General features: G+C 41.4%; 3 protein-coding genes across 4 annotated transcripts; all 3 read right to left on the minus strand.

The window, feature by feature from the left end:
• Positions 1-7,430: 7,430 nt before the first annotated feature.
• On the minus strand, positions 7,431-13,561 carry alpha-Est10 (alpha-Esterase-10). 2 transcript variants are annotated; one of them, XM_015182719.2, is made up of 4 exons: positions 13,442-13,561; positions 9,109-9,421; positions 8,334-9,045; positions 7,431-8,274 (listed from the first exon to the last, which is right to left on the minus strand). In XM_015182719.2, the coding sequence occupies exons 1-4, from the start codon at positions 13,531-13,533 to the stop codon at positions 7,649-7,651; spliced, it is 1,743 nt and encodes a 580-aa protein (XP_015038205.2). In that variant the 5' UTR covers positions 13,534-13,561; the 3' UTR covers positions 7,431-7,648. The 2 variants fall into 2 exon arrangements, with proteins under 2 accessions (XP_015038205.2, XP_001359770.3); XM_001359733.4 differs by lacking the exon at positions 13,442-13,561 and adding an exon at positions 11,727-12,024.
• A 566-nt stretch (positions 13,562-14,127) lies between these two features.
• alpha-Est9 (alpha-Esterase-9) lies at positions 14,128-24,539 on the minus strand. The gene is made up of 5 exons (XM_001359732.4): positions 23,806-24,539; positions 16,281-16,593; positions 16,058-16,208; positions 15,248-15,984; positions 14,128-15,180 (listed from the first exon to the last, which is right to left on the minus strand). Exons 1-5 carry the CDS (start codon positions 23,847-23,849, stop codon positions 14,716-14,718), a joined length of 1,710 nt encoding a protein of 569 aa, XP_001359769.4. The 5' UTR covers positions 23,850-24,539; the 3' UTR covers positions 14,128-14,715.
• On the minus strand, positions 20,667-22,021 carry Mics1 (Mitochondrial morphology and cristae structure 1). The gene has a single exon (XM_001359735.3). The coding sequence runs from the start codon at positions 21,917-21,919 to the stop codon at positions 20,819-20,821; it is 1,101 nt and encodes a 366-aa protein (XP_001359772.1). The 5' UTR covers positions 21,920-22,021; the 3' UTR covers positions 20,667-20,818.
• Positions 24,540-26,652: the final 2,113 nt, after the last annotated feature.

Below are 26,652 nucleotides of genomic sequence, written 5' to 3' on the forward strand. Positions count from 1 at the left end.
TGCACTCTGGCATCCTGCATTTGTATGGCATTTTATTTACGATTTCTTGCAATTCCTTACTGCTGTTGTTGCTGGAGCATTTCCTCTACGCGATATGCACTTCCTGGTCTGATACCTCAACTTTGTATTTCCGCCATTTCTTTGGAATTTTCCTTTCCCTTCTGGAGAAGGAGGAGCCGCAGGACCCGGGCACTGTGATTTCTATTTTAACGCTGCCAAGGCTTCGCTCGAGGCAAATAAATATTTTTTGGCGCACGCGAGAGAGGTCCTTTCTTATTTTGTTGTGCACTCTCTGTTTGCGTGGAGATGTTTCTGTTTCGGCCCTGGTCTCGGGTTCTCTGTCCGCTGGTGTCCGTCTGCCATTGTCTGCCACACCATTTAATGTGTTTACCAGATAATCGAAATCATGGCATGTTGCTTAGTTTTTATTTGTTGCATTAAAACATTGAAAAACGCAGACACTTGCCATGTGCCAAAGAAATTTGGCTTTATTTAAGTTTGCTTTCTAATTTGTAGAAGTGAACCCCCAGACAAACAACAAATATTTCAGTAATTACTTTGTTTCTCTTCAAGACTTTCTACTGCACACAATTTTCTATTGTGGAAAAGTTTTGTAGAATTATAAATGAAATTCATTTGAAAGGAAAGCAGCACATACGATACATATTTCGACTCGTCAAAGGTTTCGGCTGCTCTATAATTAATTTCCTTGAAGACAAAAACTAGAAACTTTTATAATTTATATGCGCATGCAGTCGAAAACTGAGCCGGAGTCGTCTCGAGAGCTGCTGATGTGTTGTCAGGCGATAAACACGCTTGTCAGCGGGGTGGCAGCAGGGCAGAAGTTCAACTATTAATTACGTAACGGAAATGTAAATGTTTCGAGCAATTTGTGCCCGCAACAAAACACAGCTACGTGCAACACTTGCAGCCATTCCCCCGACACGAAGTAGATAATTAGCAAAAAGTTGCAGGCTAAAATAAAGTTGCACCAGTAACTGCTGCCTCATCCTCTGGGCTGTGTGTGTGTGTGCCTGGGTGTGTGTCCTTAGGCTACCAGGGTTGCTGCTGACAAGGTGTTGCCAACATTTTTGCATATGTCTTCCTTCCATTTTTGGCAGTTGAGGCAGCGGAAATTGCTGTCGGCGCAACTTTCCTTTTTTGTGCAGGGCGCCTCTGGATCCTCTGGAGCCTGCCTGGGAAAAAGAAAGGAAAACGATTTATAATTTAGCTAATTTGATAAAGATGTGTGTTTGCTTTTTATATCCATTTAGCCATAGCTTTTATTGCACTTTCTCTTGAGCCCAAGGACGCTTTAACTTTTATCATATGGCAAATATTTTTCATGCACTTTTATTGTTCGCAAAAGTTTGTCCAAGTACAAATGAATGGGTGGGTAAACAAACTATTGAGCATTGTTTTACTTTTGTTCCCAGAATGTTTGCTTGTTGCATTCGAAGCGAGGGGGTTCCAAGCCATTTTTTTCGTTGTTGTTCCTGTTGTTGTTATTCCAACGCTTTCGTAATGAGAAAAGTTTTTGGCATTCCACAAATGTTGTCTGTCTGTCTGTGTGTCGGGTCGGGTCATCTTTGTTTATATTGCATTTTGGTTTTTAATATTATACAAAAATCATTTATATTTTGTGTAAAAAATGTATTTTTTTTCCTTCCAGGATGCCAAATGTCGCTTTAAACCCTTAAACTCCATTAGCAGAACGTATCCTGCTCCTCATTTGTACTTTTCTTATTCCCCAGCAAATTTTAACATAGTAAATACTGTTCCAATACGGTCACAGGGCCATGGCCATAAAGCTCTTGTACCACAGCTCGAAATCCACCCAAACAACGAATATTTCATTACGAATACGCACTGTAGGCGTTAACCGGGAGGGTTAAACCAATGCGGGCACTCCAAAAGTGAGAGAGAGGGAAGGGCAGACCATTGGAAAGCTCTCACTGCTGCAATGCAAAAATTATTTTCCCGCCAACTGCCATGCAGCCCCAAAAAATGTTCGAAGCATAGCAACGCCTAATGTCATGTTGGGTGGAGTAGGAGGTGCCCCACGACAGTTACAAGTGCTACCAGAGACTTGCCAAAATAGTCAGCCATCGCTGGCCCAGCGAGCCAAACAAGCCGCATTAATTAGTGGCCAAGGACATGGACATGGAATCCTGCAGTTCGCTGGGCTTTCAACTTTTGCGTTTTACATTAAACATTTTTTTTCTCGTAGCTTTCGTAGTTTCTGTTTCGCCATAGCTTTGCTCCTGCTGGCATGACAAATTGGACGTGCTCTCTGGAGTGTCCAAAGTGGCGAAGTTATTACTACACTATGTAGTCCTTGGACCCTAGGACCTACCGCTTCCTTCAAACCAATTGCTTGGCTGTGCTGTGCATTTGTTTAACGATATTTCCGCATTTGGTCCTGTGCTGGCAGCTGGCGATGCCCTTTGGCTGATATGCATTGAGTGCATTAGTTGCATATGTATGTTGTATATGTGTGGAGTGGATGTAGAGAGAGTGGGAGAGTACGTGAGGGAGTGTTGTGTATCTCTGTGTGTGTCGTGTATGTTTGTTTGGGTGTTTTTGGACTGTTATGTATTTTGCACTGACACTAAAAGCTATTTGTAAATTTCGTGGCTGCAATTATGTTTGCTGTGCTGTGTGTGGCCATCACAGTTTCCTCCTCCACTTCTCCACCACTTGGCGCACTTAACACATTCCCGGGACAACGCCATGCTCTGTCCCTCCTACCATCCCTCTTGGCCCGTTTTTTTGGCTGGCCATGTGGCTTTACTGGTTATTATTAGTTTGCTGCGGTTTGCTGCACTGTGTCCATGGGGTCTATCCTTTCTTAGTGCCGACCACATCATGCATATATGCAAATAACCTCGTGCATATAAATGTTTGCACTATCGGCTATAACATTTCTCTTTCTCGCTGCTCTTTCTGTATCTGTATTAAAGTTTCCTTTACTGTTTTTTGGCATACATTTCGAGAGTTCCAGTAGCTACATTTTTGGCTACCATTTTTGCCACATTATACCGATTCCCATGCAACTCTTTCCCCCATGCTCGCGCTACTTTATTCGCCACATTTTGTATATTTAAATAAGCATCACTTTTTTGTTGCGGTGTTGCATACAATTTAAGTTAATTTCAGATATTCCCGTCAGCTGGTCGGAAGTGACGAGCATAACATGAATTGCCTATCGGCAGTTTAACCGACACGTGGCCACTTTTTTCACACACTCTCCGCTCTCTTGCTCTTTAGCAAACTCTCTCGGGGCGATATGGCCAACTGCAAACATCCGGTTGCCATTTAAATTATTGCATCCGTTCCATTAAAAATACAACAACAAAAAAGAGACGCTATAAATTAACAGTAGCCTCAGGCGCCTGAACGGCCAGGTAGGAAAAAGTGTAGCCGACAAAAATATCTAATAATTTGCCATCGTCTGTGTTTCTGGAGAGCAGATGCTGCGTTGAGGTTTACTTAAAATATGCCAAACAAATTATGTTCACACTTCAACGAAGGCCGAACTTCGATGGCGCCGCCTGGCCCATATTGAGAGACAGAGACTCGGTCTTCTCTGGCCGCTCGTTCTCCCTTTTTAGGGTGCTCTACAAATCATTCCGAGGGGGCATGAAATATTGCTGGGGGAGCTTAGAACGTGCTCACAGCGTTAAAGTGTCATTACTGGGCTTAATGAGTCGGCCAACTGCACAAGAACGCGCTCACACACACACACACACTCTAGAGAAAAGTGGAGAGACAAAATGAAGAGAGATACTGAAAAAAGAGACAGTAACACCAAAGAAAGACTGAAGAGAAGGAGCAGTTGGAAAGAGCGAAAGATGGCGAGAAAGTGAAAAAATGTGTAGCATGCAAACAGGCGCAAACTACATTGTTCATTGTCTGCCTCTAATTTATGTGGCTGCTCTTCTGGTCAGCCAGGACCCAATAAATAATAGTTCTTGCGGCGTGGACCGACGCTTAGGCGATAGGGTATCATTGGGTGGATTGGCTGGAAAGAAAGAAATGGAGTTTTTTTTTAATATTTGGTAGGCTTCCTTAGCTTACTTTCTTTCTTATTTGAAATCTAAGAATTATTCTTCATTTGAAACAAATGCATCTTCCCCATCCAGGATACCACTTAGTCCATATTTCCCCACACTTTTCACTTACTTTTCACCAACAACCAAATGAAATAGATGGCTCGTCTGCACCATTGTTGCTTCTGGTCTTGATTAGTTACGTCCTGACATAGAAAAACAAACCTATTAACACTCATACGTCACGTTGTCTGCGGGTGAGTGCAATCCTAAGCATCTAGAGGCGCCTCGAGTAGCAGCTCACTGCCCAAACCACACAGCACTCTCGACTCCGCTGGACACATAAATTGTGGCACCCAAAATGCATAAACCAAGCATGTCGCGCAATCATTTTCAGCTGCCACGTGCCGCGGCATACATTTTGTGCATTTTATGGGGGGGTTGGACTCCTAGACTCAGACTGCAACCTCCAACTGCTTCGCCTTCGACTGATGCTTTGCCTGCAGCTGCAGCTGGCGGGCTACTTTGGCCAAAAACAAGAACAAACAAATGGCCAGAAATGGGTGGAGGTATGGAAAAGCTTCAGCTAAAAGTTGGGGGTTGGGTAGAATTTTAAAGCTGATTACTCAATAACTTTGCCTTGGAGTGCATAAAATGCGAAGCATATCCTTCGAGTGCATAACTCCTTGCGCGCGCCCCCGTGGCAAGAGCAGAGCTTTCAGTTGCCTTGCCACTCGTTTTATGTGCACTTAAATTGTGTTTGTTATTAAAGTCTGTACGGGGCTCCTCCTGGTGCTTCAGGTCCTGGAAGAGCCTCTGATTTTGCTCCTGATTCTCCATTGGTTCTTCTGTTCGCCTGTTGTTGTTTTCCACCTGGACCAAATGAAATTTATGCTCAAATTGAGTTGCGTTTCGTGTGCGTCGAAGTGTTTTTCCTCGGGCTCGGGCTCAGGCTCCGGCTCAAGCTCCGGCTCCTACTTGGCAACCTTTTTCACATAATTTGAGACACTTAAGTGAATAATTTATGCTTGCAACATAATTGAGTTGCAGCTGCCACTGGCTCAGGCTATGGCTCAAGCAGCACTTAAGCCCTCCAGCAAAGTAAGATGCACCAAAAATATCAACAAAGTAGAAGAACTAAAAGAAATTTGTGGCATGTTTCGAGTAAAACAAGATATGAAAAACAGTCTTGATTTAATGGAAATGTCAATGGAGGTTAATGGAGTTCAATGGAGAAGGCTTATTTATTGAAGAATGAATGCAATACTCTCTACACCTCATCTTCGCATGTATTTTAATATTTTAAGCATATGTGAACTTTAATAGAAACCGCATACACTTTGATATATTTTATTACATGCCTGACTACAAATGGAAAAATTTGTATACCTCGATTCAGTTTCCATCGTCAGCAGTTATTCAATTTGAAAATTAGAAAAATGTGTAACAATTTTTTCAACAAGGCCTGTCAAAGTCATTTCAATGTTCCAAACCCCAAAAAAAACTGTACAACAAATGGATTTGGGGAGTTATCCCTTTCTAACAAGCCGCCCAATTGTATGATGCTGCTATTTTATTATTTAAATGTGCAGAAAATTCAACTAGGCCACAGTTAAAAACAACAAGGCCACGCATACACACACACTCACACGCGGGAAAAATAGTGGAGTCCATGCCACATGGCTGAAATTCAATTACAACCGCTAATGCCACTTGTATTGGGCTGAAGTCCCGCGCGACCGCAGACTCTGTTCAGCTCTAAATACCTGTAATCCGGAAAATTTAATTTGATAAAAAGTTGAACTTCAATAAGCGCCAAAGTTGCCCATGGTCGTCGGCCATTATAATTGTGGTCTCGTCTGGCTCTGTAACTGTGTGTGTGTGAGTGTTGACCAGTTTTTGCTGAGCGGCCACCACAGTGCAGACCGCAAGCAAATATGATCAGACATCCGACGAGTGACGGCAATAAGCAACAGCCAAAAAAAAAACAAAAAAAAAAACAAAAACAAAAAGTGAAAGCCCCAGTCAGAAAGAGTGGCAACACGGCGGATGAATACGGCTTATGCAAGCAAATGTACACACTGACACACCTCTCACGCATACTGGCAGCACAGCTCTTACCTACACAGACACAGCTCTCACTCTCTCTCACACACGCACACAGACGCGTTGACACGCGCAAATATCAAAAAACGTTAAGCTAAAAAAATCATAAAAATGTTGCATACTTTTCTGCGGTGGCTGAAAAATCCACTAAGTCTCGTGGCCCAACAAAAAACAAAGTTAAATAGTAAAAAAACAAAACAAAAAAACATACAACTATGAAATATATTAAATTAAGTGTGTGCTTAAAAATAAATTTATGAAATTAAGTTAACATTTACCCCAAGGGTGTGGTGTGCAGACTGCATTTTAATTTAATTTAGTTACTAAATTTATTAACTAAAAACCCCGACTTTAAGCGGCGAGTTTCATTACAACCAAAATTGAAAAAAATATTTAATTAAATGCCCCGGGACACAGACACACAGAGAAACGAGCGGAGCACATTTTATAAAACGAGAAATCGCATTCTCAAACAATTTTGTGCAATGGAAAAAATTCTAATTTATTGAGTTAACGCCCATTTTTACACCCTCTGCACATGAACAGGATTTAGCCATCCCTCCACCACCCAGCTCATGGTCACGCCCGGTTGCATTCCACCAGCCATGACCATAACACAGTCTAAAAATCCTACATTCAACAAAAAAAAATGGTTATACTATATTCAGAGGAAAAATTTAACGAAAAATTGCCCAACTCGCTGCGCCTTGGCCCCTGTCTGTCGTCGACAAATGAAATTTTCACGTTACTGATGAGAGGCGATCCGATCCCAGAGACCCATAGAGAGAGAGAGACAGAGAACACATACGCATCCACCGCCGAACCCCTTTCTGAATTTACCACACAAACATTTTCGGTGTGTCCCGGCAAAGGCTGAACACAGAAAAAAAAAAAAAACAAATTAAAAACTTGCAAAAATTTTAATGGAATTTTTTTCCCCTATTTCCACGCTCTCAATCTGCCACTCCCTTCTGCTATGCCCCGCTCCGGTTGCTGGGTGTCATCCTGGCTGTCGTTGTTGGCGGTGGCGCTGGCGGTGGCGGTGGCATTGCGGAAATTGTTGTCCCCTTTGATTGTCAAGCGTCGGCTTACACACATAAACGTCACATCAGCATATAGGAACACGAATAATGGAATGGGCAGAGTGGCAGTCAGGCAGGGGATCAAAAATAAAGGTTTAGAAAAATATCCGACAGGTTTAGTGAAGTGCTGTCTTAACTGGCATTGAACTAAAGCTTTAAAATGGGTTTTTTGTATGCCAGAATATTATTAAGTTTCTTTAGGTTTCTTTCTTTTATCAAGAATTGTATTTTGTCCTTTTAAAACTCATCTTATAGTATCTAAAATGTTCTTGTCAGGGTAAAACTAAATACAAAATATGTAAAAAATAATCAATAACCAGAATATATGTACAACATATTTACACAATTGCAGAGACTCCAACAATTGAGGCAGATCTAAAGCTATGGAACCCCCGTTTGAAAGAAAGACTACAGTTTATCCGGAGAATAGAAACTGTTCCACACTGGCTCAATCTTCTGCAGCTCTGGTAGTGTTTTGTACTCAAATTCACCGCCAATGTTTAGGCATTTGAAATTCGTTTCATTCTCGAGGGGTGCAAACTTGACCGACTTGATGCTCTCACAGTTGGGATCTCCATTGGCAGCGAAACTCGTCCAGATGTCGATCATGCCCATGATGACCTTGTGCTCGGGCGAGTCCGGGGCCGACTGATGGGAGAGCATACTGTGGAAGATGTAGCACAGGTCGTCGCCGTGGCAGACGCCACGCATTTGATGGCCGCAGAGCACAATTCGAATGGCATTGCAGAGCTTTGAGTCATAGTCGAAGCGGTACAGATAGGTGGGGGCACTGTCCTGGCGCACTCGAGCCAAGGCGGCACGATAGATGGGATGCCAGAACTCCCGATAGGAGCTGAGTTCGAGGAACTTCATCATGCTGGCCTGATTGCAGGGCTCGTCGGCGAAGTAGGCGCGCTTCAGCTGCAGGCCATAGTTTTCCCTCAGCTTGGGGTCCAGGTTGTTGCTTATATCGTTGGGCAGTAAGTTCTTGCAGTTTCCCACCTCATCCAAGGTGGCCGGACGACGGGATACCTCTGGGGAATAGAGGAAATTCGTGAATGAGAGTTCCTTTCGAAGAGAGAGCAAAACTCACCTGGATAAAAGAGCAATCCCTCGAAGCTGGTGCCTCCGAACATGATGGGCACCCTGTTGCTCCAGCTGTTCTGCATTAGCTCATGGGGTGGCTTATCGATCACCGTGTGCTCTGTGCTGTAGGGCTCCACAACAGGTCCAAATGCAAATAAAATTCGATTGTGCTTCTCATCCTTGCTCAAGACTGTGGCCGAGGCCTTGACTATTTCTCCCCCATTTGCAGATCTCAAGAACTCAAAGATAGGCTTGTCCTTGTTATCCCCAGTGTAACCCAGTTTCTGGGCCAGACGATAGGGCCAATCATTCCTGGGGGGCTGCGCCCAAGGACACAATACACTGCCCGACATAACGATGGCCTTGTGGATCAATCCCTCTGTCTGAGAACTCAACGTGAGGAAGTGGGTCGATGCTCCGCCAGCACTTTCGCCAAAGAGCGTCACATTCTTGGGATCCCCACCGAATGCTTCGATGTTCTGCTGCACCCATCGAAGGCCCATTATCTGATCCTTGAGTCCTGCATTTCCTGGCACATTCAACTGCGGATCGTCGAGACTTAGGAAGCCCAAGGCCCCCAGTCGATAGGCCACTGAGACCAGCACCACATCCTTGGACATGAAAAAGTCCGGACTGTACATGTCCCGCGAGGCTTCGCCCACCTGAAAGCCACCGCCATAGATCCAAACCATCACTGGACGCAGTTTATTCGGTTGTAGCTATGAAAAACAATATTCCAAAGATTAATATCAGATGGTTTCTTTTCTCCTTTCGGTACTCACATCCTTGGCATACACATTCAGATACAGGCAATCCTCGGAGCCGGCGAACTTCTTAAAAAACATGTGTGTCTGCAGGGGTTTGTCGGCGGCCGAAGTGCAATCCAGCTCTCGATCCCATGGCTCCACTGGCTCAGGTGCCTTGAAACGCAGCTCTCCCACGGGGGGCTTGGCGAATGGTATCTTCTCGAAGCTAAAATAGCTTCCTCCCCAAATGGTATTCCGCTTTACACCGCGCACGGGGCCCAGATTTGTCTTGACCACAGAATATATGGCTGTGGCAAGCTTACGCTGCTCGTATTTGAAACTGAGGACCCTGAAAACGATGCAAGGAGTTGTTTTGGATTAGAGTTTTCTATTAATGGCCTGACTTCCATTCCCATATTCGATCCAAAAGCACACTCTTCCACACTCTTCTACTTGATTTGTGAATCTAACCCATTGAAAGGCAGTCACGCATTGGGGCCATGCCACCAGGCGAGGCAATTTCAATGTCGTTTGGGGTCTGTCTCTTTGTTGTTTTGAAAGTCTTACGAATTGTCAACAGGCTTTTGACCAACCTCAACGCAACGCCCAATTCGCTTAACATGCACAAGCAGTCTCCTATTTTTTTCTGTTGTATTTTTGGATTTTGTATTTTTATAGGTAATTTGTGGGTGGGCATGAGGCATGATTTTTGCATTTTATGGTTTATTTTTATACTATTTCCACTGCGCACCTTCGGTATAAAGAAACATTTTATATTTAACTGGCATTCTGCAAATGCACTGACACAATTCGCTCACCATTAATGGTACACGAACGCATACAAATCGGTAATTACAAATTGGCATCAACAGAGTGGGAGATACACAAAGAAAGGCAACAGAGATCGGAGCGGCAAAGATTGGACTGGGGAAGTACGTGACTGCAATAAGGCTGAGAAAGCTAATACTTATAGAAATTACAGAAATAATCTACATTCAGTTGCCATTAACAAAGGCATCTGAGAGCAAAACTAACAATGCACAACAAATTAAGGAAATAAATTCCAGTTTTACGAGTACTTTGTTCCATTCATTTGACAACTACTTTGAATGGGCACAAGTTCAAGTGTGAAACACTATATCTTATCGGTAAGTATAGCGCAATACATTCTACAACAAATCAATACGATAATGAGTGTTTTTCCTCGTTCAAATTACAGTTTGAGGATTACTCAATTATGGTCAAAAAAAAACAGATCCAAAAAACAAATCACTGACTAATCCCATTTATTTCCCATAGCCATAAACTCATTTCAAACTTTTTTCCCTATCGAAAAACACACAGAAAAAGCTTATATAATTTTTCGCTGTTGCTAAAAACCTGTCGTGTCATGCCCGTGGAGCAGAAATCGTATCACCTATCACCTGAAAGTGAAACGAACCCTGTACCCTAGAGACTTATCAGTATGGTTTCCACATACATTTATTTATATGTATAAAAAACATTTAAGTTGTCTGGAAATTATACAAATAGCACTTATATAAAACTCGTTATGGAAGCCGTTGTCAGATAAAAGATATAAACGGGTATTCAAAGAAATTATTAAAGAGATGTGGCGCTATTAATTATAATTTGTAGCATTAGATACATCCCCCAAAAAGAGATACGAGGAGATAGATATAGAGGTATCCTCCTCGTTAATTGCGTGCCTTTATGGTTAAACAATTATAATTTAGAGAAATAATTGAGATAATAATGTTTAAAAAATGAAATGAACATAATAATACTGACAATAAAGCCAACAGTGGTACAAACACAAGTCTATTGCTTCTTTGAACATTTTTTAATACTCTTTTGATACTTTTTGTAAATATAAATATGAATATATTTAAATAATAAATATTTTCATATTACTTTTACAATGTATTGTAATATATTTAAATTCAACTAAAAATATTATCTTTTTCTGGCTGACCCATTACACACTTTTACATATTTTACCACCACTTGATCTGCTAGGTTATCCACTATAGACTCCACAAAACCCCCACCCACCTTTCCTTTTATGCTTTTTAAAATATACGCGTAGCAGCCCGCACTTTAATAAATATATATATTTGCAATTAACACAATTGCATGGCTTTGCAATAATTTATGTTAAAAATACTAACCATCCGCAAAATTGCTAATAGACCTGCGGAAAACGTGCAAAAAATAAGCAAACAAATGGAACAACGGTAAAACAAAACAACAAAAAATCACTAACGAATGCCGCCGCAACAATGGAAGCATCGCGCATGAATCAGAGAAGGGGGGGGGGGGGGGGGGACGAAAAAAACAATCGGCAAAAGAGGAACAAGACGAAAAAGAAGAAGCAGCATCATTAAGTTTATGCAAAACAACAACAAAAACAACCAAAAATCCACAAAAAAAAACCAACCAGCAGCAGCAAAAGTTTGCGCAACAATTTCACCAACACACAACATATACGATACGATATCATGTGTACGCATATTTTAATGGCTGTCTGTATTGAAAACCCCCTCCCTAGGCCAAACACTACGGCGAGAGACCTCAAACCCAGAAAATCATTTAACGCTTCAAGAAAAAGAGGAAAAACGAAGAAAATGCAAGTAGGAAACACTCGAACTCACTTAAAGGTCAGCTTCAGCATATCAATGAAGCGTGTGGCCATCTTTTCCTTTTACTTTACACTTTTATCACACTTTTCATGAACACACAACACAAATCAAATTGAATGTTTTACTAGTGCTTTAAAATTCGCTGCTATGGGAGCGTGGCATGGACTGCAGGCGGAGAGCCACAGAGAAAGTGTCACAATGTCTAAACTCCAGTTAACGCGAGTCGGCGTGCCGTGGGGAGTACGCAAGAAAGTTGCCGATGGAATAAAACGCTCCACGCGAGAGTGCGGCGGGGACTGACTAGAGTCGGGGCGATCGTGGGGTAGCCATATACTAAGCACAGCCACCAGTTGCTCCGTCCCGGTCTCTCCCACTGATTATTTTCTCAGAGAATGAGTTTAACAGCTGATTGTTTACCTTCTCTCGCCAGCGACACTCTGTCTCTCTCTCGTTCACTCGGCATTCCGAATACCGGTATATTCATTTGGTTTGCGCATAAGCTCTGAAAGCTCAATTCAAAGCTTGTGTATATTTTAACAGTATGTTAAGTAAGATCAATGTTAGAGGCCAAAGCTTTGATCTGAAAATGTTAGCAGGGGATCGATCGCAGATCGCCTTTGAATCACATAAATACTTGTTACGGAACTACATACATTAAAAGTGTGTTAACCCACAAAAAACCAGCTGCTTGCGAATAGCACGTCCGACAGCCAAACCACCTTGAAAGTGAACCTAAACCTAGGCTGATTAACAAAGCAGCAGGCAGACCAGACCAGACCGGCCAAACGCTTTCAAAAGCTTTTTCCGAAGCACCACTTAATGAGTGCATAGTATAGTGCTGTCTGTGGCCCACTAACTAGTGCATATTCACGCAGACATTAATAGGTTTTACAACAATGCAAAGGCGAATGTGACTGTGAACTTGACTTTGGTCTGATAATTATGCAATTGACAAGTAGTCAGTGCCCACTCGATTCGATTCAGTAAAAACTGCTGACGGACTGATTTCTCTATTGAGAGTGGATTTTTATTGAACATATCCATTATAGATGAAAGTCATCGGGCGTTGTGTGGGCTGGCTCACTTTGTGTAATAACTGTATCGGCCTCTGCGGATGGTACATCATCACAAAGTATGAATTGTAGGCAGATTACTAAAAGAAAACTAATAGAAAGGAAATTTAATATGAATTGGCATCGCAATAGGTACAATATATCCTACCCGAGCAACAAGTAGAATGTAGACATTTTGTTGTATATCGCTGGCTGTCACGAATCGAACTGAACTGAGGAAATCATCTAAGATTAGTTCTGGCGAAACGATGCCAGTTAATAGAAATGATTTACTCTAATGATTAGCACTTAGCAGCTGATTCCGACAGTCGCTTGCATTATCCAAAAAATAAGGTTAATGTGCTCTCTAATTATACAATAATTATAACCGCCAATCACTGTGACAATACTATTTTTAATGCTAACCAATTAGCAGCGAATTAGTCACACTGTATTTTATCCTACGGTTTATTTATCTTTGAGTATTAATTTTTGGTCATACGCGATAATTTGCAGCACTTTTTTCAAGGGGGGCAGGTTTTTGTTCAGCCAGACGCTATCTATGACGTCAGTTGTTTCGGATTTATGCCATACCAAACCGAAGTTATATTAGCATGATAATGTCTATGCAGTCACATGGCAATGGTTCAAGGTTTCCGGCTGATTCCTACTCACTTTTGTATAAAATCCCAGTTGGTAATGATTCGTGGAGCATCGCTGTTTCGGCGGCAACTGAAACTTTTCACAGCAGTCAATAATTTTCTCATTTTTCAATATTTGATAACTAAATCAAAGTATTTATTTCGTTCCTTTTTTTGGGTTTCAAATACATTTGAGATTTTTTTAGTTTTTTTTTTATTAAAATATGGATTTATATATACCTTTTCTTTTGCATCACATGACTTTGAAGCTTTTGACAAAAAACGGACTCAAATACATTCAGAGAAGTTTTTCTTTCTTTCTTAAGGAATATAGTTTTGAAACATATGATTTAAACATTTAATCTTCGTGTGCACATTCCTAAAAACAATTCTCAAGTTATCAGTTTTTTCAGTTTTTGTTGTTTTGTTAAGTTATTTATTATTTTTTTTTGTTGTCTTCCTATAAACATATTCTAAAAAATGATGTAAAACTTGGACAGGTTTTTCTTGTTGTTTTTTTTTTGTTTTTTTTTTGTTCAAAAAAACGTATGCATATAAAACAGGTAAATATCCAAAAGACTTAGTCTACAAATATAAATAAATTTTCGGGTTAAATATATATATATATATGTATATGTTTTTCTTTAAAACACAAATGGAAAATGATTGGCATTTTTCTGGGGGGCGGGTGGTTGTAAGATTGTGCGCGGCTTTTGCTAATTGGAAGAAAATATATTTAATTGAAATCCTAACTAAAATTTACGTGTGTGCGTTTCGGAGGACAGTACATTCAACTTATATCGATAGAAAATATACTTGATATATGTTTTTATGTTAAATGGGCTCATTGAAGGAACATTAAATAGATTTATATAGCATTTCGCTTAGCTCAGATTTGTTGGCTGTCTTTGTTTTCTGTTTTCCGTTTTCCGTTTTGTTTGTTTGGTTTTTTGGTAGTTTCTCATAGAAGGTACTTTCAGTTGCGACTTGGTTTCGATACTCATAACATGCCGATATATTTCAGACCTATTCCAGATAGATACATACATATAGCTGCTAAAACTTTAACACACTTAAATAGAATCTTTCGATATTGGCAAAACTTAACAACAGTAGAGGGGGTTGTTTTTTTTTTAAGGTCTAAAGCTATGCTTTTGCATTGTTTTGAACAGAGGCTTTCAAACATAAAGCTGTTTAGAATCGTACAGATAAAGCTACAGATCTATGTACATCTAAGTGGAGATACTCCACACATTCCATTCCATACCAATCGCAAGTCGCAAGTCGCAATCGCTGCTTCTCCCCACCTCAAAGCAGTTCGTCGCGTCTAAAGAAACTCTCCCAGACCATCAGCTTACGCAGATCGGGCACATCGATTATCTTCAGCTCGTCGGATATATTAAGGCACTTTAGCTGACGCTTCTCCAAGGACGCCGCGGACACTGGCTGCCACAGATCCGACTGTTCCGGATCGAAGTTGGGATTGCCAGAGGCGGCAAATTGGGTCCAGAGACCCACCAGACGCTCAATGCACTTGTATTCACGCGTATGATTCTTCAGTTTGCGGGCAAGTGAATTGTAGAACAGATAGGAGAGATCGTCGCCGTGGCAGGTGCCACGCACCTTCTTGCCGCAGCTCAGGATACGCAGGTGATTGAAGTGCTTCGAGTCAAAGTCGAAGCGATACAAATAGGTGGGTGCACTCCTGGCATACTCCAGGCGGGACAATACTGTGCGATAGATGGGGAACCAGAAGTACTCATGGGAGACCATCTACACAAAGAAAGAAAGTTCAATACTTTAGTAAAAGAAAGGACGACTATAGGTATGTAAAACCCACCTGGAGGTACTCGTGGAGAGTGTCCAGACTCGGCGTTTTATCGCCATAGTAGCACTCCCTCAACTGTTCGCCATAGTCTTTGCACAGAGCACTGTCCCGATCCATGTTCAGTTCAATGGGCACCACAAACCGGCAATCATCCAACTCGTTCAGACAATTGGGTTTGGCCTTGGTCTCCGAATACAGGAGTAGACCCTCGTTGGAGACGCCGCCCAAGATGAGGGGTATACTGTTGCTCCAGGCGGTGCGCATCATTTCGATGGGCTTCTTGGGGACCACACAATGGCTGGTGACAAAGGGTTCGATGACGGGTCCAAAGGAGAAACCAATTCGCTCCTTCTTCTCCGCTTCGATGCACAGTTCGCCGTTGGCTTTGATAATGTCGGATCCTTTGGCATTGTTGAGAAACTCCCAGATATCGCGGGTGTTATTCTCACCCGTGTAGCCCGCCTGGACGGCTAGACGATATGGCCAATTCCTCTGCGGCGTCACCGCCCAGGGGGAGAGTGTGTTGCCCGACATGCAGATGGCCTTGTGGAAGAGGCCACGGGTCTGCTCTGTGATCATCATGTAGTGCACGGAGGCGCTGCCAGCGCTATCACCAAAAATAGTTATGTTCCCCGAGTCACCGCCAAAGCGAGAACAATTGGCCTTGACCCAACGGAGGGCCAGGACCTGATCCTTAAGCCCAGCATTGCCGGGTACATCAAGCTCAGGGTCATCTAAGCAAAGGAAACCTAATGGAAAGGAGTTCCAAAATTGGCTTAAGTTTGTTATCCCTCATTTTCAAGGACTCAGTAAAGTACTTACCTAATGGACCCAATCGATAGTTGATGGATATTACGACCACATCTTCGCGCAGCAAATAGTCGGGACTGTAGCACTCGCGTGAGGCCTCGCCAAATTGAAAGCCGCCGCCATAGATCCAGACCATCACTGGCATCGGTTTGGTGGGATATAACTATGTGAGATAAGTCAGATAACCTATTAGTCAGAAAAGCATATCCCAATATTGATCATCATCACCACTCACATTCTTTGTGTAGACATTGAGGTACAGGCAATCCTCGGAGCCGTCTGTCATGTCGAATACAAAATGCTTCTGCAGTGGCTTTGGACCCTGTGATGTACAACTGCGGACCTCTGTCCAGATCTCTGGCGGTTGCGGGGCCTTGTAGCGCAGCTCTCCCAGCGGCGGCTTGGCAAAGGGTATCCGCTCGAAACTGAAATATAGCTGGCCATAGATGGACTTTCGTTTCACACCCTTGATGGGTCCATAGGTAGTGCCAACGACAGTCTTTTCGCTGGTCTTATAGCGACGCTGTTGCACTTTGAAGTCCACCATTCTGCAAAGAGGTTAGAGAAAAAACAACACACAATTTAGAGAGAGACTTAAAAATGTAATCAGCGTAAAATGAAACGAAATGTTACCATTAATCAGTTACAATAAACGACGTCAGCTTTGCTGATATTGATGCGACTGTCTTTGCCGTTTAACTTTTTTTGCTGATAAGGTTAATTTTTTATCAGCCTTTTTTTCGAGCCCCAGGTGTGCGCCATTTATCAGGGCCGGCAGAACCCCATACCAGAACGAACCATATTAAATCGGTAAGAAATGTTTTTGTTTTTTTTTTGTATTTATTTTGAATAAACAAAATCCACTTTGGTCTGGTATCATTCGTCTCGCTTTTGGTATCAAAAGATATACAAAAGTAAGAAAGCAAACATATTTCCTATTATTTTCGTTTGAGTAGAAGCAAGTCATTCAACTTGGAAGCAAACGGAAATCAAGGGCAAAAGGCCATTGAAATTGTACATATATTGAGGGGTACATTCTGTTACCCCGTAAACCGAGAGAGTTTTTATGTTCTTTGGAGAATTGGGTTAATCCATACACTAAAAAGACCCCAAGGCTACACGCTAATTCAAGAAAATTGTTGTTAATGTTCTTCCCTATAAAAATTATAAATATATTTATACCTCAAGGTTTTTTTTTATTGATAAGGTGTACAATTTTTGTACTTAATTCTGAGGAGAGACCTTTTATGTTTTGCCAAAAATAGACAAAAAAAATTATATTAAAATCTATGGAGACCTCAAGGTTTTCTTTGATTGATAATGTGTACCGAATACTCTCAGTTTTTGCTTAGTTTTAGCACTTAAATCTTGATTTTTATGAATGTTTAAATAGGAATTTATTCGGCATAGAGCCTCTGCCATATAGGGGCGGCTTTTGTTTATCGATTGCCCTTAATGGTTTCATCAGGTACAAAAAATAAAACTTATTCCGTCATGGTATTTTCCTATTTTTTGATGCCATGATGCAAACCAAATGAAACGTGTTTCAAATTTGAATTATGCATTTTATGACTTCCCCCACGCATACACACACATGTCGTAAACCCGAAAGGAAATAAAGAATGAACTCAGCCAAAACGCCGAGTGATCTCTGTCTGTCTGCCCGTCCCGGACATTGTTTTCTTTTGTTCGAGAAATGTCATCAGCAAAAGCCAAGGGTAACCGAAAAAATACGTACAATATATATTAAAATTTATGTTTATTAATAGCCGGAACGAGCTGTTGCCCATTTTTCGACTCAGATTGAAGACGAAAGTCCCCCAAAACGCATGATGTGAATAATACATCCGTAGAAATTGGTTGGTCTATCGTGGACCTTGGCCTTGAACTTAAGGCAAAAGGGAAATTGTTTTGGGGGAGAGTGACAGGGAATAGGACGCTTAAGCTAATGGTCGGCACCTATAAAAAGAAAGTCAATATAAATAATGTTTATGACGGAGGGGGTCTGTTAACTGGGGTCATAAAAGATTATGTCCTAATGCCAGGCTTGCGTGTAAGAGTGCAATACCTCAAAACACACCTAGATGGGTTCCTGGGGACTGCCCATTGGGTTTTAGGGTCAGTTGTAAAACGCAGAATGCCCAAAGGAACCTACACAAATTAGTTGATGATAGTTAATACTTTGAGCTCTTGGTCCCACACATTATACAGTATGTTGGATCATCAAAGAACGATGAAATCTTATGAAACATTCCATCAAATGTTGATGTAAGCACTTCAATTGTTTGTATTCCATTTGCTGGCTGCTTAGTTTTTGATTTTCCTTTCCTGATTCTTTTCTTATTTTCATCTTTCATAGATCGTGTTGAAAATCGTACTGCTAAACGATCTTGTGTGTCCCTCACTGATTTATGTGTTATTTTTGGCCGCCGTACAAAAAATCTCAAGCGATAAATTTTGAATGAAAATATACAAGGGAGAGATCTTTTTTGCTCACACTAAGAAGGCAAATATTCAGCTGCTTATGAGCATGAAGTGACGACAGCAAACGCCGCCAGGCCGGGGTAGAAAATACCCAGAGACCCAGAGGCAAATAAACTTTGGTGCAAAAATACGGAACAGAAACGATATAAGGCTTGAGTTTTATTATTTCCGAATTCGTTAAACTGTAAAAATAATTGAGGCAACAGTTCGTATGGGAAATGTGGAAGTCATATGGTGGAATGTATTCGTATAACTTGGGATTTTGTGTAGCAAATAAAAGAACCATAGAACTCCAATCAGGGACGGATATTAAGGATCCTACAAAATTCAAAATTACTAAATAATGAAAGTAAACAATCTTTATTTCCAAACTTTGCTCTTTGACTACCTTTTGGTATTTAACAAAAATTTTGTTTACTTCCAATCAAAAAACTCGATAACATTTGTACTTTAAAGTTCTGTATTTCTGTGAATAGGTGGTATATATAATAGTAAACAAATTAAACTATAGTTATGGGACTCCAAATGACTCGAAAAACACTAAAAAAAACTATACCTAGAACTGTCTTCTTTAAGTTTCCAGTGAAATATTATGTGTTCTACTTTCATAAAACTCATAATCTCTCGGGGTGCGGTAATTACAAGTCATCTCATTTCATTCAAATAAAAAAAAACCCCATGAAAACAATCATAGAATTATGAAATAAAACCCAACAAGCATAGGCTTCGCTTGGCATCATGTCGGGCATGTAGAACCCCCAGAGAACAGACTATTATCAGGCATGGTATTGGAAATATTTATTCATCGCAGCTTGAGGAGCAATTGCAGCAGGTTAGTGTTTGTATGCCACTGGAAGCACCAGAGATAAGCTCGGCTTATGTCATAAGTGAATCAATTAATTTTCCATACACCACATCCCACATCCCACGGCCTAATCTGCCACACTCCTCTCTGCTATCAGCTAGACATGGGACAAATCCCGCCACGCGATTACCCTTATAATCTAGGCAAACATCACATATTGTTGGAATGACTAACTGACAGACAGATAGACAAACAGACAGACAGATAGACGGACAGACTGAGCAACAGAGGTACAGTCAACAAGTCATGGTCAAGTTAGTTTTTGCCAAAGAGAACGTTAAAATATGATTATGAGGAATAACAAAGAACACGAACACGAACAGGCACAGGCACAGAGAACCACATCATAGAATTTAATTTCCGTTGCAGAGTAGAGCCATCAACATTGTCTTCTATTTGTAGACATTTTACATGAAAGTGTGCGGCGGACATGACTCTGACCTTGGCAAGGCTGCAAAAGCTCCAACTCAATGAAAGCTTTCCGTTGCGCCCCATGAATGAAATGCGCGATGCCGAAAGCTCACAAGGATATCTGACAGACCGACTGCGAGAAGGTTCTGAATGGAATGCCCAGAGATGGAGAGCAGGTCAAGGAGTGAAGCCGAAGGCCAAACCAAGCAACTCTTTATTATAATTTAATCATAAAATTCAATTTGATTAACCCTAATGATCTAAAAATATTAAAAACAAACTTTTCAGACGGCTTAATTTGATAAAAATTCGCTAAAAATTTCAACTCATTCATGGAATAACCCATAAAATACGTATACGTATCTGCGAATATATCGTATATGTATATAATATATATGTATATATAATATTCTTATCTGTATGTTTGCTCTTGTTGCGGCAATTCTTTCATTCTTTATTCATTTAAAACATTTTTTTTGCTGCCACACAAAAGCTTTTTACACAAAAAAAAAGAAATAATAGACAGAAGAAAATGCGGCAAAATTAAATGAAATTGACATGCTTGCTTTTGTGTTAGTTTATGTGTGTGGTTTGTGGTGTGCATGTGTGGGCGTTTAGGTGGAGAGCACGAATAGCTAGCGACAAAAAATTGCATAGAATATAAGCGAAAATTGTATGCCGCAGTTATACCCGTCGTATGGGCAATGTCAGAAATACATACATGCCCACAAAATACGAGCAGCAGAAGGAATGCAGATAAATCAACGAAATGTGAAGGGAATAAATTATGAACAGGTGGAGGTATTTCCTGCACTTTCCCACACTGCTTATCTTGCTAGCCAACACTGAAACTGTTAAAAATAGTTACAAAACGGACTTCTATTGTGATTTATTTCTTTCTTATTCATTAGTTTGACAATGCACTGTGTTTCAATTTTGATTCCTCCCCCTTTCCAATGAATGTTTGTATGATTTTCTTAAACCTACACCCAATACCGATTGTTCGATTTCGTCTACTTCTTGCGCTGATTATCGCTGGCAAGAATCATGGCAATGCGTATGAAGATATTCAGGGCATCCATATATATGGCCAGAGCCATATTGATGGGATCGAATTTGGGAATGCCGTGCTGTGGATGCAACTCGGCCACGCGCACAATCCGCTGCGTGTCGTAGAGCAGGAATCCGCTGAACAAGATCAATCCACCGTAGACTGACATACTTGCGAGGCCAGCTCCCAAGGCCGTTGTGGGGGGCAGCCACATACCAGCCAGAGATGAGGCAAAGACCACGCCCAATCCAATGGCCAACGGACCGCCCATGTAGAGAAATTTATCGCTTGGGGCACAGGCGGCCACCGTGGAGAGGGCGCCCACAATGCCGCCCGTGTAGAGCATGGCCCTGGTCAGAATCGGACCTCCCAGGAAGCACATGGGCGCCAGCACGGCTCCCAGAACGGTGCAGTGTGCCAGCCAGGCCAGCTGCTTGGCCCCGAATCCTTCTTTGTATTCGATTGACTGGGCCATGACCCCAGTGCCCATCACCAGGCCCAGGGTTATGAGCCCGGCAACTATACCGGAGCGAGTCATCAGGCTCATGGCGGTCTCGGACTGGAAAAAGGCAGCCGCTGCAGCAGCTGTAATGCCACAGGATGCCCCAAAGTAGGCATAGGTGGCATGAATGCGATCCCTCACATACTGCGGCCACAGCAACGATTGATCGTAGACACTGGTTTGCTTGGACAGGCCCAGTCCGTAGTAGCAGAGTCCCACGAGACCCATGAGGGCAGCTCCTGCTGCCGCACCCTTGCCCATGGAGTAGGCATTCTCGCTGGGTGGTCCCATCATCCGATCCTTGAGCGAGGGTCCACGCGTACGGCTCTCCAGATGCGAACGGTTACGGTTGGACTCACGTGAATAGTCCCGACGCAGCATATTCTGTAGATCCTTCTTTGGTATCAAGGACTTGCCCTGGCCCATTGATGGCCATGTCAGGGGATTCTTCTTCAGCAGCGGCATGGCCTTGGTCGATTGCCATAGTCGCTGACTGGTGACCTGCCCCAAGAGACACAACGAACGTCCTGGCAGGACGTGATTTAAGCGAGCCAACAGCATTTTTCTAGATTATCAACTAATTTTTGTGTGTGATTTTGCAAGGCTACAAATATTTTCTTGCCTGTTTGATGGTGTTTTTGTTACTTGATTAAACGATTGAATGGGAGAGAAAAGGCTGCTAGGATAAGAGATATTTTCCAAATCAGAAAAATAGTTTACAGATTCAGATTTGGTGCGGAATTCTACAGAGATTCGTCGGTCGCCAAAGAATGCACCAGAAATATTTGCACGTGCCGCCACAGAAGACTTCTAAATGATAGCAGAAAATTGTCTCAAATTGAAGGTTAATTGGTTTCCCACAGATAAATTCGCTGTGTCAATTGGGATTCACAGATATCAAAATTGAATTCATTCAATAAATAAAAAGTCCATTTGGTCAATTCGAAATTATAATTTTAGATGCCCTCCCAAACGAGATTGTTTTGTGAGGTGGCAATTTAGCCAATGAATATGGAAAACGCTGCTACATTGTATAAGAATTGGCAATTTATTTATGCCAAAAAATTTGATTGAATGTGGGCTTGCAAATGCCATTTCAAGCTGTCACAAAGCAAAAAAAAAGAAATAGGAATAATTTAAATATGAAAATGAATGCAGAATGGCAAATGCACAGGAAAAAATCATGTATGATATAATACATTTATTTTCAAAGAGCAGAACTATCGCAGAAGCTTTGCTAACCATTTTTATTAATCTTAAGTTTTCTTTTCCCTTCAATCGACTAATGAAATCGTCGATGTATTGTATCGATGGGCCCCTCGGGTAACGAAAACCAAACCAGTTAGAGGCACACAAAGCCGTCGCCTCTGATCTCATACAACATTCTACCCGTCTCTTTTTTTCAGTTTGGTTTATTTCTCTGACTTTTTGCAATTTGTGAATCAGCACGGCTGTTGCTACTGCTGGGTTTACTATAGTTTTTACACAATACAATAATTTACATAGTCGTACATCCCGCACCGACAAACAGAGGGATGGAGATGGAGGGAGAGCAGGGGGCGATGGCGGTGCACTAGTTTGCTACCTAATTATTTGCGCAGTTTAAGTGTCGGCACAGAAAAAGCCAAAGACCCCTAGACCGGACTCATATAACAGACAGCTGTTGTGTGTGTGTGTGTGTGTGTGGGATACGTTCCTGTGTTTGTGTGTATCTGTGTTTGCTCATTATGGAGACGAGAACTAGAATTTCCTAGAATCAATAGAATGCAAATGAAAGGGGACACGCCGTCATTAGAAACGCCTGCGTTTCAAGCAAGCAACCCCCCGGTAAGGATACCGTCGCAGGTTTATTGTTTACATAATTACGTGTATGTATATATGTATGCTCATGTAGGACCCCAAGGACGAGCCATCTCTAGGGGGTAGGACATTGCCGCAGCAGCAGCAGCTGTTCCTTTAATATTGGAGGCAATTTAATTGTTTCCAGCTGCGCGAAACGTCAGGCCGAAAACATATACAATTACATATATAATTTCTTATCGGTACACTTTGGAGAACACCGCTTTTGGCGCTTTCTTTTGCGGTACTTTCCGAATCATCAATCAGCCCGAACTAATTCAAAAAAATTCGCTATTGCCTGATCAGCAATGATCATCAATTGCCGTCAAAGTGGGTTTCTAGTGGATAGATCTGGGTATAAATCATCGTGAAGAGAACTGTATGTATATGGCCTACATGAGGTGTGCAACTTAATTATATATATAGTTGTGCGCCTTAGATTGGATGACAGCATTGTGGCTGATGTCATGATGAGAGACTTGCCTAAATTGGGTAAACTTTATGGCAAGTCATTTAATGGTAAATTTACAACATGACAGCAGTTTCAAATATCTATTTAAAAATGTATATAGTCTTCTATATCGCTTGCTATATAATTTTCAACTTACTTGAGTCCAATTTTGAACTGATCAAATGCCGCCATGGAAGACATTTTGGTGTTCTCTTATGTTCTTCGGTTCAAATTTAATCAAAAGATTGTATATGGCTCTACTTTCCTTTCCTTTTTGTTATTATTATTATATATTTATAAATTTTCGTGTTTCTTTGGTTTCTTCTCTTATAAATATTACAAAAATTACTTTTTATTTTGTATCAAAATGTGTGTTGAACAACTAACAGCTGTTGTTGTGTTTTCGGTTTTTGTTTTTTTTTTTTTTTTTGTTTTTTTGGTTGGCCTTGCAAGGACTATGCGTTGTGTATCAACAAAAATACAGTCTCTGTCGCTGTAGCTTTGCTACTGATAAGGAGCTTTCCTGTCCTGCGCACAAACACAGACACAAGAACACCCACAGGACGAAGCCCGTTCCCGCACAGCAGGAAAAACACACACGCGCTCTTGTGGTACACGCAGGATAATTTACACGTCGAAAAAAGCACAGATTCCCAAGCAAGCATTTATCACATAACACGCGAAAAACAATCAGATTTTTGTTGAAATTCTTTGAATACTGCCGCACAACTATTACTCGGTTTTTTTTGTAGTATATATAGTTTTGTTGCTTTTGTTGATGATGGAACACGGTGGAAAGGTGTGTGTGTGTGTCCGGATTGTTCAGTTCAGCTTTTGTTGCCGTTACGCGTCCGATTGGCGTGAAGGCAGCTCATCAACTGTCCGCAAAAGCACGCGCTATAAAAGTTCTAAACGAAACACCACACCGAAAAAGCTTTTCCCACTGAGACCGATACCGAGACAGAGACCGAGACAGAGACCTGAACATAAAAGCATGCGATGCGATGCGTGTGTGAGAGCTGCTGGGTGGGTGGGGTATCTATCAACGTTATCTATAATTCAGTAGCCTCACAATTATGTTTATTGAGGCATTCTTCTATTGAATACTGAGTCACTCTCGCAATTACATGGCAAAAAATTACTTTTGACTTTGTCCTGTGGCATTTATTATTGAGCGGCACTCCTCATATGAGCTTTATCAGAGCCTCAACAAAAAAAATAAATAAATAGTAGATAAGAAAACAGTATTGATACGCTATGGCGGGAGGGTACCAAGTTGTGATTTTGCTGATTCGACACTAAAATTCCATGTATCGCCGTGTCTTCTTCATATTTTGTTTGACGACGTTGGGTGACATGTGGCGTATGTGTAATCTTTATGGCCCACTCATCGTGTGATAAGAATGGTTCGAACCAATTTTGCGAATGAGTCAGTTTATTGTATTTGCCGGAGGGGTGTACTTCTAGGAAGCTGTCTGCCATCGATCTTCGGTAATCGGGAAAGTACCCACTCGTGCGGGGGCGCGATACCACAAGTAGTGTCTAATACTCGATGGGGCAGCAATTTGGTGGAATAATCAAGATGTTGTATGGCAAGAGTGTTTTCTTACACTTTTAATACACATTTACTTTATATTTCTTGCACTTAAAGCTTGAAACTACTTTCAGTAAGCGGGAAAGCACCGTTTGGGCACTTCAATAGACTATTGAGAAGTTCTATATAAGAAGTGGTTTGTATTTCTATAAAATGGAAAAACAAACCCCACGTTGTTGTTACTTTAAGTTCTTAGATTTCTCTCATAGTTCTTTCATTTTAAGCCCGAAACTTCTTATGACTTCATCGCACGAGTTAGCCTTGCTGTCTCCCACTCTAGACCTTCTGTATACCAGGAAATTTTTGTATCACCTCAGATAAAGTCATTCATTATATGTGGGGCATGTTGTTGTGCTTGTCTCCGGCTGCCACACGCGCCCAATGGTCCCTTGAGGCAAAGCAAACAAAATCAAGCGGAAAAAGCAAAATAAGGGAAAGTAATAAAGGAAAGTCAACACAACGCACAGTCACAGCTGATTGGAAGGAGCTGCTGCCGCTGTTGTTGTTGTTTCTGCTTCCTCCTGTTGCTATTGAAAAGCTTTCCGCTGAGCCAAAGCTCAGCCAGCACTAGCTTTTGCCATAGCTTTTAACAAGCTTTTAGCAGTCGAACGTTTATTTTGATTTGTTTTATGTTAAGTTTTGTTCTTCCCCAAGTAATTACCATAAGTTATGGTCAGTTCTGGTTCGGTTTGGATTAGTCTGGCATCTGGAATCAAAGTTGATTGGACTTAATGCGAAACTACGAGTATGTGAGTATGCGAATATACGATTATATGAGTATGTGTGAATGGTTTATACCCAACGAATGCTGTGTATGGCGGGACAGTTTTGTTTTTATTTATGATACATTAAATAAATAACCTTGGCCGGGGGGTAATACTAGTCTACCCTCTCGTGACTTTGGGCGCTTATGTTGCCATGCGCTTTTCAGTGAGAGAGCTTCGGCTCTCATTTCGGATGTGCTTTTTTGATCTCTCTTGCTCTCGCACACGATCGCGTGCTCTGGTGGCTCTTCTGGCACGTTTTTCTGCTTTACGTTCCTCTAATTCATTTAAATCAATTTAGATAGAGTTCTTTTTCTGCGACGATTGCGACTATTTCAGTCGCACAATTGTTAGGCATTAAATGATTTTGATTAAACCAAAATGATTTCAATCAGCGAGCGGCAAAACCAACACACAAAAGAAAACGTTTTAATAATAACAGAAATTTTTGCAAATTCAGAATATTGTTTTATGTATTTACATTTTGCCATATGGTGGCATGTGAGTTTTTCACGAATTTCCCCCGAAAACATTTCCACTGTTTAACTTTAACTAATTTATATTTTGTGGGTCCGAGATTTGCGTGCTTCAATCTGATTCCCTGGAAAATTGGGGCCAGTGAGTAAATGTTTTTCCCGAAAAATCA

This window comes from Drosophila pseudoobscura, chromosome 2 (assembly GCF_009870125.1).
Source record: "Drosophila pseudoobscura strain MV-25-SWS-2005 chromosome 2, UCI_Dpse_MV25, whole genome shotgun sequence".
NCBI lineage: Eukaryota > Metazoa > Arthropoda > Insecta > Diptera > Drosophilidae > Drosophila > Drosophila pseudoobscura.